At 38.4% G+C, this 15,222-nt stretch overlaps 1 protein-coding gene across 7 annotated transcripts in view; it reads right to left on the bottom strand.

Annotated features, from left to right (window-relative positions):
• Window positions 1-4,888: 4,888 nt before the first annotated feature.
• diaph2 (diaphanous-related formin 2) overlaps window positions 4,889-15,222 on the bottom strand; it is a 424,564-nt gene continuing 414,230 nt past the window's right edge. For all 7 annotated transcript variants that reach the window (XM_055158844.1, XM_055158843.1, XM_055158845.1 and 4 more), the window contains one exon: window positions 4,889-9,544. In XM_055158844.1, coding sequence (XP_055014819.1) covers window positions 9,480-9,544 — 65 coding nt within the window. In that variant the 3' untranslated portion in view covers window positions 4,889-9,479. The remainder of the gene's footprint in view (window positions 9,545-15,222) is intronic.

Below are 15,222 nucleotides of genomic sequence, written 5' to 3'. Positions count from 1 at the left end.
CTTATCTCTGTCTTAGGCTAGCGTCTTCCCTCCAACCAGGACATATCTCACACTGTGAGACAATTACCCCCGGACCAGACAAATATGGAGCTGGCTCTAATCTTTCTGAATCACCTGGAAAGCAAGATGAAAATAGAGAATGTGGAAATGAAGGTAAGAGGAGAAAATAGGCCAGACAATACAAGCTGAGGAGAGTTGAGGGTTTGGACGCTGCCTATGCTATGCTAATGGGGAGAATTTGCATTAGAGATCAAAAGATGGTTTATAGTGTGAAAGGGGAGATGTTTCATGATTAAGATCATGATCAACAATGGAATCATTAAGTAAGGAAATTTAAAGCATGTACACTAAGAAGGTTGTTGTTTTAAAAGGTCTTATACTATACACAAAACTTGACTCTTGGGATCTTAAACGTTATAATGTCGTTAGTCATTAAAAACAGACCTGGAGTTGGGTTTTGTTTCATATTTGAGTAACCCTTTATTATTAGTCTGGTAGTTTTCAAGTTTACCTTTTTTCAGTAGAGATTGGCAATTCTAAAGCTACAATTATCTAAATGATTCTAGCATATTGGTGTAAAATTAAAGGCACTGTATCCGATTGTTCTTCTTAAAAATTTGTCATTTAATAATTTTGCCTTATTTATTTTGAGCATCCTAATTATTCAGTGTGATCAGTTTGAGCATTTTTCAAACTCTGAGATCAAAAGCTAAAAACAAGTAACATGGAAATGTGTACTTCCTGATTATTGGACAATGCACTTAGATTTATAATGACCTCAAGAGCTTCTTATACAATATATCTGTACTGGGCCAAGACCCATTCATGGAAAGAAATCACGTTCAGGGCCTTTAACTTTTTTCCAATTAATTTTATTTTTTATTTTTTTGGTTACTGTGAGCGGGCTTGCCACTCCAAAGAGCTGACCAGTAACATAGCCCAATTTTTACTATGAAACATTCCTTGTAAAGAGACAACAATAACTCCATGTGTTGTATGAGAAAAAAACAAACAAAAAAACAACAACTTTAGTTACATCTTGATGCCTAGAGGCATTTATTAAAAGAACCCTTTTAAGAAGTTTACATCCTTTGCATCCTCCTTTTTCTCCTCAAATACACACTAGCCCCTGTCTTCTTGTTTACTCATGGCCAAGTTCAAATAAACCTCCCAAGATCAACGATAAACCCAATTAGAGATGTTGTTCTCTAAACACCATCACAGCTTGTAGAGAGATGAACCTCCATCTGTTTGAGCGCTCGCCGTGAGGGGGAGGAGCCAACCGGGAATCAGGAAGTAGATCTATAAGAGGTAGAAGAGACCCTAGAGTCGACAGGGTTAGTTCAAACATCAAGGCGTATTCCTAAATGTAACAGGAAGGAGAATGTACACGCTGGTTGGGTTGAGTTTGTTTATGGAGGATTTAACGCTGAAGGAGTTAGACGGGAGCAAGTGTATGTGACATGGGACAGGCCCTGACAAACAGAGGAAGAGGAGAAAAGTCAGCAATGGAATTATTAAGTGTGGGAATTGAAGGTATGTAAGCTAAGAAGGCTGCTATTTTAGTAAGTGAGTTAGCAATGTAAACAAGAAAGATCAATATATTCTGTAGTTAAACAGCATGTTAAAGGTAATATTTGACACAGAACAGACTCTTGTGAGCTTTAGGCCATGTTATAATGTTGTTACCTCATCAAAAACACAGAGTTGTGTTTTTCAGTTTCATTCCTCTAGGTCAGGAATCGGAACACACTAGATGGTTTGCAAGAACCCTGAAGTGCGAGTTCGAGCACCAGCCAATCAGTGAAGAGCCATACATTCTGTGTTGGCAACAATTCCTGAGATTGAGGATTTAAAGCCAAAACAAAGAAAATGTTCGGTGAAATTTATTAAGGGGAAAGACGTTATTGCCCTTCTTCCTACGGGATTTGGAAAAAAGCTTAATATAAAAAAATAGTCCAAATAGCAGCGATTGGTTAAATAAAAAAGTACCCGCCTACTGTTGAGTGAACGAATTGTAATGCTGCGAGGTCAGACAGTTTCTACGAAGTGAAACCGGCTGATGAATCAGGCTACATGTTCATCTTTAAAGCTTAATAAGCTTGAGATGTCATGGTGGTTTTTAAGTTAACAGCTGCCTTTCACCTTTTTTCAGTAGAGTTGGGCTAAAATTATCCAAATGATTCTAGTGACACTGTATGGAGTTTAAAAACATTGTGGAGCACTTCCTGTATTACCACATGACATCACAAGGTGGAATAGAGTGTTTTCAGATTGAAGAACTTCTAAACATGCATGGTTTGTGTGCTGAAGCTGTGTAAATGAAACAAAACACAATTCCAGGTATATTTGTGATGAGGAAACGACATTATAACATAGATCAGAAAAAAGTGTAATATGGGCCCCTTAAAATATTCAGTGATCTCTTTGAATGGTTCCTTAACGTAAACAGTTGGAGCAGAACTCATTTTTAAAAAAAGAACCAAATCTTTTTATCTCTAATTTGCATGCGTTTTTATCCTGATTAATGCAGAACCAACACAAGCATGAGCACAGAAGCCGCGCAGGCAACACAAGCGAGAGCTTTTTTGCACAGAAAAACATATCTGGCATCATAATAACAGATAGTTTTAAAATTATTTTACTGCAGCATTTTATTTAGAATATGCATAATTTCAAAGGGTAAACAGACTCCCACTTGCAGTTTGAACCACTTTAAATACATCTTGGCCTTGGTCATTCCTCTGTGTGATTAGATTGCAGATTAAATGAATTCTCACATTGAATTTTCTCATATGAATTCATAGTAAAAGAGCCAGTCTTTTCAGCGGCTTTTTGAAGTGAATGGATCCAAAAGATTCAGATCCCACAGAAGAGCCTAAAGTCCCATCACTACTTATTTCACCAATAATGGCTTAAGATAAAAAGGTCAAACTCATGAAAGGCAATTTATATATTAATAAAATAAGACACAACAGACCTGGACCATGCAGACTTTAATCTACACTTACTCATATCATGGTAATATAAGCTTTACTATATGCAATCATCTCCACAAAATCACCTCTGCTATTAAATAATAAACACTTCATTAGATTTCTTTATATCTATCTTCCGGCTCTGGCTGAGAACTTTTCAAAGCTCTGAGGCAGTGAAGAGTGACTAAAAGGGCCAATTTCTGCGTCCCACTCCACTGAAGGAATTCCCCGAAGCTACTGTAGAACAAGACAGCAGCTGCTTTAAGGACTCAGGTAAGTAGAGGTGCACAGGTGGAGATTCTGTGTGTCTAATAATAAAAAGCTAAAACAAAAAAGAATGAAAATAAATTCAATCAAAAGCAAATATTTAAACATTTTGTAATTTTATAATAATGATTTGTGCTACTTACTTTTTGTATCTCTTTCTTGGTCATCTGGAGGAGATTAAGAACCATCTTCATCCCGTCCAGAAGATGTTCTTGGCAGAGTTTCTCTTCCGTACAACATAATTATTTCTCTGACTATTTCTAAACAATAGAGAATAACGACAGAGCTATATTTTCAATACAACCTCTTAGGTTACTTAGTTAGATATAACAAACATCTGTCATGTTTTATCATTATCATACTCTAAGTCAGAGGCTCATCAGGAAAAACTGAAGTAAACGTATGTACACTTAAAGGTGCACTATGTAGCTTTTCTGATGAGGGGTCCGCCACATGCTTGTCTCCGTGGGACTCTTACTGTTTTGACTGAAATGTTCCACAGCAGGACATTTAACTTTTATATCTTGGATTTATCCATGTAGCCTTTTGCATTGCTAAAAAATACATTGAAAAGCATGTGAGCAGGGTCCCCGCTCTATAGATCTGATTTGTAACTTGTGGCATCACCTTCTTGGGAGATTGATAAATTTAAAGAAGATCTATTGTGCTTATGTCTATAGAGATGATATATGACACCCGTGGATCATTATGTTATAATTTGGACATTTTAAATCACAATAATCTCTCCTCCCCCTTCTTTCTCCTCTTCTCTCTCCCTTCCTCTCCCTTCTCTGTCTCTTAAATGTTGGTCTCTCTTCACACACACAGGTTGTGTTGGCAGACACATGAGCGTTGCACACAAACACACACACACACACATCTCAAACTAAGTGATTTAAGATTGCTCAAACATACACAAATCACTCCAAATACAGTATTTTTCGGACTATAAGGCGCACTTAAAATCTTTTAATTTTCTCAACAACTGACAGTACGCCTTACGTATTAATTCTGGTTGTTCTTACTGACCTCAAATGGATTTTATGTGGTACATGGCGCTCAAAAATCTGTCAAAATTTTTAGTACGACTTTGGTAAGCTACGAAGCCACACCATTTGATGGATTGTCAGGAGCCATTCACCAAGACAGGGAGGCAACGCCGGGTGAGTTACTCCACGATCTGCCAATAGATGGTGGATGCCTGGGCTAGAGCATGAAACCCGACTGAAATCCGATGGGACTTGTCTGAACCCAACGGCCTCAGACAGAAAAATTTGGCCTGATCCACACTCTAGCCTGGCCTGAATTATTGTGAATAGTTATTGCAAATGAAGTGTTGAACAAAGTTTGACTTAACTGACTGTTTTGTTTCTCTTCATGCACCTTATAATCCTGTGCGCCTTATGTATGAAAATAGACGAGAGAATTCAACATTATTGATACTGCGACTTATAATCCAGTGCGCTTTATAGTCCGAAAAATACGGTACAACTTCTGCTGAGTAAATGATGAGGGGAAACTACTATAACATGGTTAAAAACTCTAAAAAGTCTATCTATTTTAATGCCATACTGTGGAACGTTCCATGCAAAATTTTCAACACACAATGCAACACATAAAAAGAATGACGACACAAAACCCACTTTACATTTGCTCAATCATTTTATATAACAAAGTGGTTATTGTTTAGTATCATAATCCATAACAGAGTCTATGGAAGGACAGTGTGCATAACCAGCTTGTCTTGAAGCATACAAATTAAACTTTAAACATTACAAATATAAATGTTTCTAGTGACAATGGCGGAGTCAGGCAGGGATATGGCAGCATCGCACACAGCTTCACAACATTAGCTCACTGTGTGTCTTTGCTTTCGCCACAATTGGTCGCTATTCAAAACAAATCAATAAAGTAAGCACCCTGGAAATTGGAAGGAGCGGTGGCAGCTGGGAACTGTTTACCGCAAGTAAATAGTTCCTAGTTAGTTCCTAGTTAGAGTTTTTTTTTTTTTTTTTTCCTTTTTGTTGAAGCAGAATGAGGTAAAGTGCGCAGTCACTGAGTAAAAAAATCCATTCATTTGAACCCTCACCAAAATGGCACCTCAACAGTTCTGTAATGAAAACTTGCATACCCCTGCCTCCTCCTTTACACAGTTACCATGATTCCTTGACCACTCCATGTTAGTTCAAAGGCAAAAAACACTGGGACGATGCGCTCTCTCTAGAAACCCTTAATATACTAAAAGAAACAGCCCTGATCTACAGACAGGCTGAAGGTAAAAACACATAATCTGATGACCCTAAAATGATGATAAGAGGACGAACGTCACTTACAGGAAAGATGGCCGTCATTGTAGAAGTTTATCAGAAAGTAGCTGCACTGGTTTGGAGAACTATATTTGTAAAAAAATATAGGTAATATATATTTTTCATAAATAAAATAAAATTGTGTGTATTGTATGTGATGGGTGAACAGAATTGTAAAAAAAAAAAAAAAAAAAGTGTTTTGATATGAGTATAAGACTTTGATTTGCTCATAGCGAGGTTAGAGTGAAACTACATTATATGAAACCGTGGATTCCAATAGGTTAAAAGATTCTGAACTACAAATGAGGAAAAGCACCTATTTTTGATTATTGGTGTTCTATTGTTTTTTCTTTGTTGTAAATTACATAATTACAGATTGATATTTGCAGCTCACATTTCTTGGGGGCTGTTCACATGCTCGATCTGAAGCTCTGATAGACTTTAAACTGATCTTTACTTTAATGTAATCTGACCGTAGAACAGAAGAACTGACTAAACAGGTGAGTTCTCTGTCACATGTAGAACACCCCCAGCGTGATGTCTCTGCAAAGTACCAACAGTATTACTAGAGAATTAAACATAACTTACAGGGGTTTCTGGGCAATCATTTTGAGATAAGCAAGTTTGTGTGTATGTTAAAGAGTGCAACTATTTTACAGTGCATTTACAATTGTGTGACATGAGGTTTCAAACATATTTGAACATGTCTGTCTGCCCCATTTCTAATACTACATGGAATGAGCCAACTAACTAAAAACACCCTTACTCTGATCAGTGCACAAAATGCATTAAAAAACATTGATAAACTTCTACAATGACTTGACAGTGTATATCAAAGCTTATGAATCTACAGGGGGTCATCAAAAATGATTAAAAAACTTCAAATACACTTTTTTTTCCTTTTTTTTTTTTTACAAAAGAAATACCACAACTATTACCTTTTAAAACCACGTCTACCTTAAAATGATCCTAATTGTCTAAAATATGAAACAATATCTGTACAATTTCAACACAAGGAAACCTGTTTTCTCCCTTTGATATATAAAACAAAAATAAAATTGGCACAAATGAGAAAATATGGGTTGGATAAATATTGGCCTAATACTTCAAAATAGTCAGTCAAAATATTATTAAAATCGGGAATAATTGGGAGTGAAAACAATCTTTTACAATGGACGAAAGTAGGACTCACATGCTTTTGTACAACCAGACATCCTCCCCATTCCCAGAAGTTATTATCACTACCTTAAAGGTCCTATATTACGTGAAATTGACTCTTGTGAGCTTTATAATATTGTTACCTCATCAAAAACCTGGAGTTATTCACATGTTTTTATTATTAGTGTGTGTGTAAAATTATCCAAATGACTCTTGGGAAGGTGTATGGAGTTTAAAAACACAGTGGAACACTTCCTGTATCACAGAGTGTTTTCAGTTTGAGAGAAGAACCTAACTATGCGGGATTTGTGTGTTATGTTTGTGTGTGAATGAAACAAAACACAACTCCAGGTATGTTTGTGATGAGGAAACAACGTTATAACATAGAAAATCAGAAAATAGCGAAAAATGGGCTCTTCAAAAACGTCTATGGGATCTTTTTGGACGCACCTTGAGGTTAGACGATGTGTTAAATTGCATTTTTGCAGAAGGTCGGAATAAAAATCACACTTGCAGATTATTTGAATGGACGATTTCTTCTATCCAGGTCCCGGGAATCCTATTACGTCTCTTTGTGATTACCAACGCGCAGTTAAACCACCAGCTTAAAGTAAAGTTATGGCATGATTAAATAGAAAGTATTGTAGTTAAAGGACATTGCAGTTTTGGAGATGTGGTTTCGATGTACTTATATTCAGTAAGCGTGTGACTTGAGCTTGTTTAGTGGAGCATCTGCTTACATTTAGGGCAGTGAGGGGACAAAACCACCCTTGGCATGAATATATGAATAATACAGAGTGGCCTGTCTGACACTGGGTCCTTGGCACAAAGACGTATTTTTCTGCATGGTTGTGAAACATTTAGTAAATCTTGCATAAAATTCTGGTTCGATTTGAGATGAAGAAGTCTGAATAGTAGGATTTTGTAAAGTACAAAATAAAAATGATTCTAAAAAGCATAATATGTTAACGTTATCTGCAAGCCCAGATTTTTAAAAGTTCATCATTTTTGCTGTCATTATTCATACATTTTTATTTCATATAACATCGACATCATATTGTTTGAAATTCTGTGTTTGCCTATTAGTTTAAAATCTTTTTGAAGGGCACTATGTAACATTTCTGGGGGAGTGTCTGCTAACTGCTTGTCTCCATGGATATGTCATTGCTTTGCACTGAATATTCCACAGTATGAAATCAAACATGTCCATCTCAGTGGAGAAAAGCCACCAAGTAAAGTAACCAGTCAGATCTGTGGAGAGGCAAGCCTGTGCACAGTAAAGAATGTTTTCCAAGGTAATTTTTGCATTTGAAAAACACAGGATAGACACATTTGATTCCATACTGTGGTACATTCAATTAAAATATTACGCCGCACTACAAAAGTTACATAGTGCACCTTTTAGAAAAGGTGGCATGTTGCCATATAGACAAATTGAGCTCATTTGTGTGAGCAGCAGACTCATGACTAATTATAGCATCACATGCCTGGACCCACAAGCCCTGCCTTCACTGTTCAAATCAATGGCGTCTATAGTGTTCATATTAAAACAAGAAACTCTTCATAAAATGCATCGATTCTGTCAGTAAATGTGGCACTTTGTAGTGCTTTTATAAGTGTAGTACTTTGAGTGATTTTTCCCTAATGGGCTTTTACATTTCTAAAATAAGATTTGTTTTGCGGCAAACAAATGCAGAGTAATACAGCGACAGAAGTATTTGAAAGATGATCAATTGTTTCTTTGTGCAATCAAAATGTCTTCATATTAGATGTATATCTGGGACATTTTTGATTGTTTTTATTAGGGCGACTCAATCTCTTACGTGGGATGAAAGCACTTTGAGAATTTGTATTATTTCTGCAGATATGAATACACCTTAATATGCTTTTCCATGACAGATTTTTTCATCTATTAGTACAATAGCCCGTGTAGGTTAGAGGTGATGTGATTGCAAGCAGGAATGATATGCATTTATTGAGTTTATGATAGCTTTGGTCAGAAGGGTGCAACCAAGGACTCCATTTACATATTACCAAGCTAAAAATACCATAATGGATTACAATGGGGGGTCTTAAGTCATCGGGGTCGTTCTTGTGGCTTTGGAGGATATGTAATGAACGGTAAAGTTAACTATTCGCCTGGAGACTGTTATAAAGAATAAGGGAGGAAATAGAAAGAAATAGGAGTTGTCAGCGGGTAGCCAACATGTGTGGCATTCGGTGTGTTTTGATTCCCTTTAGAACGGACATCTGCCCCCCCATCTTAAAGCAAAGCACGGTACAGTGTGTTCTTATGAGTGGCTAAGCTTACATTATGGTGCAGTCCATCTTGGCAAAAATAAATTGACAAAAAAAATGAATTCAATAAAAAAAATTCCAACACTCTAGAATGCTTTTTACATCCAGATTGCGTTGCACTTTGATTAACAATGGATTCAGTTAGAATGGCCAGACTTTTGCAAAAAAATAAAATAAAAAATTATAATAATATTAATAATAATTAAAATTCATGAAATCTTGTGAGAGCGGAGACCTGTTATTTTTTTCTTTTTAGAGTGACGAAGAAGAAGTGAATAAATATGTAAGGCTTGAAATAGTACTGTCTGTGATATAGTTTGTTCAGCTCACAGGGACCTGCTGCTTGGTAAGGGTTTAAGCAGAGTAGTGTGGCGCCCCCTGGGTCAGATATGGTGGAGATGGTGGTACAGGTGTGCACCTCTTTGCCGGCCTCTTTGGCACTTGTCGAGCGTCCGGTGGTAGGCGCGGGCGATCATCGAGCTTGGTGATTTGGGTTGTGTCGAGAGCGGGATCTTTCCAGGACTGCACGTCGGTTGTCTGCAATCAGAAAAATGGAAAAACAATAGAGTTAGTTTGGTGAAAAGGTAAAACGTGTGTGGTAAACAGAGACTGTATATATAAATGGACATAGCTAACCCGCTAGCCATGTTGATCTGGTGTTTTTATTTTGTTATTTTGTCCATAAATAAATTATTTTTTTACTAATATGGAACTCGGCTCCAAATTATTTTTACCTCCGCCAAGGAGGTTATGTTTTTGCCGGCGTTTGTCTGTTTGTTTGTTTGTTTGTCTGTTAGCAACATAACTCAAAAAGTTATGGACCGATTTTCAGGATTTGTTGGAAATGTGAAAAGGAAGAACTGATTTCATTTTGGGAGTGATCTGGAAGAAATCCTGGATTCTGGATCACTTTGAAATTTTAGTTAACATTGTGGTAAATGGGGCCAAAAATTTGGTTTCTCAATATCTAGGTTAATTATTGACCAAACCCCATGAAATTTGACTCAGGGATGGACAATGGGATCTTCTTTCATATTCCAAAGGCTGATCCGGATCTGATCCAGAAGACTGATTTTATTGCAATTTATATAAAAAATGGGGGTAGTCCTTGGCGGAGGTCTGCGCTCTCTGAGTGCTTTTCTAGTTTATAACTGCCAGCATCATGAGCTTCATTTGACTGGAGCTGAACACCATGGGTGAGCACTTACAGTGGGAGTGGTGGCAATACATACTTTGTGGAACATACTATTACTATTAGTATTTACAGTGTAGAACGAACTAATCACTAAATGTACTACCTGCATGTTTTCCACCCTATGTTCTACATCCTGCTTTAAAAAACAACAAACAACAGCAGCAAACAGACCTGGCCTGTGGTATAGGTAATATATGCTAAGGGCACACGATGATGAGCAGCCACACAAATTTAAATTAAAATTCAAAATTCAGAACTCATTTCAGGAACCCGTAATTAATGGACAAATCCCTACAAACATTTTGGCAAAAGTACACTATATTACACTATGTATGTGTTGGTAATGTATCTAGTTACTTCTTTCTTCCCTACTCTTGTGTGTCTGTGATTTCCAAAAGCACACATTGTAAAAAATGATTTCTCAGTGCAGACCAAAACAGCTAATACACAGGTAAGATATCATCAAAATCACCTAAAAATATGCATACATTTCAAATGCCAGTGTCTGGAGCCGATCCGGCTTTTACTAAAGTCCACAAATGACCTTATCAACACAAGTAACTTTGATTAAAATGACTACCTCTTTGTGAGAGTAAAACTTGAGTTATAATTGTGCCTGGACTGCACTGAGAAGAAAAGAAAGAACGCAGGAGAGTCCAGGGAGCGGAGCAGCAGGGGGGCCATAGTGCACAGGAGGCTGCTGAGGTGCTTGTGTCTGCTGTCATAGTAACTCACGGCGAGACGGTTCCAGGCCTGCACTCAAGAGCCCTCCGTCTATTCTCACATCACACAGAGCGGGCAGGGAGCAGAGCAACCAATGGACGTGAATAAACAAGCCCCGCCGCAACAATAACACGCACACTACAGGGGGCCACAGCGAGTAAAGACTGTGATTGAGATGATGAGTGTCACTACTGTTTTAATTAAGTAAAGGGTGGTCGTCTTAGCATAAAAGCCAATGGTCAGTATAACAGTAGTTTTTATGTTTTTGTTTTTTGAAACAATGCAAAATTCTTAAATATGCAAAGGCGTATCAGTGTCAGGCAAAGCTTGTAATATTGTCTTAGCATAGCCACGTTTTAATAAAAAATAAATAATCTAACTACACAACAACATTACTGCTATTATTGTTTTATCATTCATTTCTCATGAACATGAACTTTAACAGTCTCAAACAGGAGTCAGAAATGTTAAAATAGACACTAATAAAATAGAAACACTACACCATAGCTTGTGAGAAAGAACTCTAACATTAAAAGGTTTTACTGGCTGAACCTTATGAACATGGTTCACATATTCCAAGGTCAAAGGACCACTTTGGCCCTACATATTTCCTCATTGTGACAGATTTCAGACCAATGGAAAAAGCCAAAGTTTCAAAGCTGCAGCAGCCATCACTTTGAAACTGGAGTGTATTTGTGCCTGTAGCCTGCAGTGACAGCGAGCCATCTCTTGTGGAGTTTGTGCTCACAAAGTCAACTTTGTACTTTGTTGGGCCAGCTCAGTGACAGTCTGCACACACTTCCCTCTGTGCTTCAGCTGTTCTGCCCAGAGATGCCCAGAGAACCCCAGAGAACTCCAGAGAAACCCAGAGAACCCCAGACAACCCCAGAGATGCCCAGAGATGTCCAGTGAAGCCCAGAGACTCCCAGGACACAAGTTGGAGAGGAGCGGAGGGCCAGGTGGCAGGTGGGCTGGCCAGAAGATGACCACAGGCACTGCCACACCAGGCCCACGCCTTTCGGGCCCGCCCACACTGTCGCCGTGGTGCCCAACCCATTACTCAGGGCCTGCTGCAGGGTGCCAGGTGTCCCGGGCTGGGCAGTGTTTAATGGCACTCATTCATCCATCATGTCAGGTAATGAGCAGAGAGTGACACACTCCAACAGACTGCCACCACCAGAGAGGAGGAGGAGAGGGGAGGGGAGGAGAGAAAAGGAGAAAGAGAAGAAGGGAGGAGAGCTTCGAGGGAAGTAGGGGCAGAGGTAAGAGACAGAAGAGAGCTCCTTCAGATTGGACAGCAGAGTCCCATGCAGATGGTGCACAGGAGGAGAACCGGAGAAGAGGAGGTGAGGAACCTCCAGCACAAATGTTCACAAACAAAGTCCTTTGGTTTAACAGACTTCACACTGAGCTGTTGGTTTAAGCCATGCTCCGATGTAAATGCACATTTGACTTATTCATAAAAGCCTCTTCCTTTGCACAGGTGAAATACCTTTTAACAAGCGTTTCACATCATGGCTATAGAGGAGCAAAGTGAGAACAGGGAAGAAGACCTCAAAGAACCTTTGCTTATTGCTTTGAAGAATCTATGACATCTTTACTCAGACTGGTCTGTACATATACCCTCTGTAAATGTGCAATAATCCCATCCAAATACAGACCACAATTATGAACTGGGCTATGGAAAAGCTCAGCATTTTATGTTTAATCATGTTATGTTAAATGGGAGATTATTATTTTTTTTTAAATCTTTTTAACAAAACACAACTAAGGCAGGAGTTTGAAATAATATAAGTTTAATCAAGGTCAGCAGTATCTGTTTTCCAAGCCAAGTTTCACAGTTAAAACAGCATTTCCTCATTGTGAGCTGTAGTAAGTGCTGATACCTGTGCACATTTAGCCTTTAACTTTGGTATGGATGTGCCCCTCTAGAACCACACTGCTGTCATTCCATCCTGGGACAGCAGATAAAGAGAAACAAAGCAGGGCTATTAGCGTGGCACTTGTTGCAGGTAGAGCTACAGTGTCGTAGGCAGCCTTTTTGTTGCAATAAAAAACTGAAAAGCGCCTTTTGGGGGTAATTGTGTCTTGGCTAACTGCCCGGGTACATGGCAAAGCTTTCATGAAAGACTTAGTAGTAAAGATAGGAAAACATCTTGAAGGCAAAACGCATCTCTTCTCAGTGGGTCCTTGAATGCATCTCTATCTGCTCCTCATATAGAGTTTTTTTGTAATCCCGGTGCATAAAACTCATTTCTTTCCAACCTCACATCAATCTATCACAACAATTGAACAGAAAGCAGCCATTTCTACAGGGAGAGACATTACGGCAAGGCTCAAATGGGGAACACTTTAAGCTTGCATAAGAATAGACAGACACAAATTGAGGTTGAGGAAACGCGAGGTGCTATGTGTGGAACAGACTAACTCTACAGAGGGTGAGGTTTTCTATGAGCGCTGATTGCGACGCTCTCAAATGCTATTGACTTTGATGACTTCTTTACCTGATTCTCCCATCGGCGGTGTCTGTTTTTTCCAGAGTTACAGTGAGGTGAAGATACATAAGAAAAGAAGACAGCAGGAGTCAAGTTATGTGACAACTGAACAAGAGAAGACAAGATGTAGGATTAAACACAATTTAATGAAAACAGCAGCAGGTATGCAGTCTCAATAAAGGGGAGGTAAAGATGAGACAGGTCAAAGTTACAGGGGTTATACTTTTGATTTGGAGTTTAAGGAGAGGCAGAACACCAAAGAAGTACATAATAAGGTGAAGTATTTGTTCATGATAGGAGCAATAGGTACTGGGAGTAGAAGGCACTAGGCAATTTTAAATACGCTTTTCCATCTTCAAAATACTCAAAGCTCTTTACATCAAGGAACCATTCACCCATTCACGCACACATTCATGCACCAAGGTGGGTTAAGTGTCTTGCCCGAGGACACAGAGACAGCATTCATCTATGAGAGCTGGAATTAAACCAACCTGTGGATCAGTGGACAAAACTCTACCAGCTGAACTATTGTCTCCCCTAGAGTAAATGCAATCTGGTCACAGTTGATCAAAAGAACAATACAGCGAATACAATAGTGATAAATGAGTGAAGTTTTTCATACCACGTGGGCAATCACCTCTCAAGTACGGGTGTGCATTGCCGTTAATCTATAGCACGATTAACATGTCACAATAAGACATATCACAATATATCCCAATACTGACAACAAAGACAATGTATTACTTTTTGTTATTCTCAGATTTTCCGTGACTTTGGAAGCCTGCCACAAAATTAAAACTATTATTTTACTTTGTCAGTTTGGATGAGTCATGTAATAAGACACATAAGTTACTATGGGAACTTTCTGCAGCACACTCAGACGGACTCACACTGAAAGCTTTGAGACTTTAGAAACATTTGGAATTTCATACCCTGGATAAATCACCTGTCACTTCTTATAAAGACAATAATTTATAATATTAACTCTCCTGGAACAATTGACCAGTTCTGGCCCACTATCAACATTGAAATCAATTGGAAAAAAAAGATTAATATGAATGGTGTCATCAAAATATCGTGATATTAGCATTAAAGTATCAATACCAATATGGGGGATATTGGTATCAACTAGAACCCCACCAAAAAGGTTTCAGTGCACCTTTAAAGAACACATATTATGCTATTTTCTAAAGTTTCCTCATCTCTAACGTACCTGGAGTTGTGTTTTGTTTCACTCACATGATTAACACATAAATCCTTCTTCTCTCAAACAGAGAACACTCTATTGCACTTTATGATGTCATGCGGTTATACATGAACTGCTCCACTGTGTTTTTAAACGTTCTCACTAAAATAATTTGGAGTATTTCAGAACACGAACTGCCAATCTCTTCTGAACAAAAGGCAAAGGGTAGTTGTTAAGTTGAAAATTACAGCTTCATGAAATCACAAGATGGAACCGAGCATTTAGGGCTTTGGAGACAGACTAATAATAAAGGGTTACTCGAGCATGTGAATGAAAGAAAACAACTCCGGGTATATTTTTGATGAGATAACAATGTTCTAACGTGGCTTAAAGCTCACTGGAATCAATTTTGCATAACATAGGACCTTAAAGTTAAGTTAAAGCTACTATCTGTACTTAGATTTGCCATCCTGCCCCTGTTGTGTTCTCACATAACAACACTAGATACAGTCATCATTACTGCAGTCTGATAGTGTGCCAGCTTTGGCCTGACAGAAGAAGACCAGAGAGCACAGGCGAGCCTCAACAAAGGCCAGGTGAGGGGAGGGGGAACAGG

The sequence above is a fragment of the Boleophthalmus pectinirostris genome, unplaced genomic scaffold (genome assembly GCF_026225935.1).
Source record: "Boleophthalmus pectinirostris isolate CB_2022bp ecotype Guang Dong unplaced genomic scaffold, ASM2622593v1 HiC_scaffold_23, whole genome shotgun sequence".
Classification (NCBI taxonomy): domain Eukaryota; kingdom Metazoa; phylum Chordata; class Actinopteri; order Gobiiformes; family Gobiidae; genus Boleophthalmus; species Boleophthalmus pectinirostris.
Note: the sequence above shows the minus strand (reverse complement) of the source record. Positions and strands in the feature narration are given on the sequence as shown.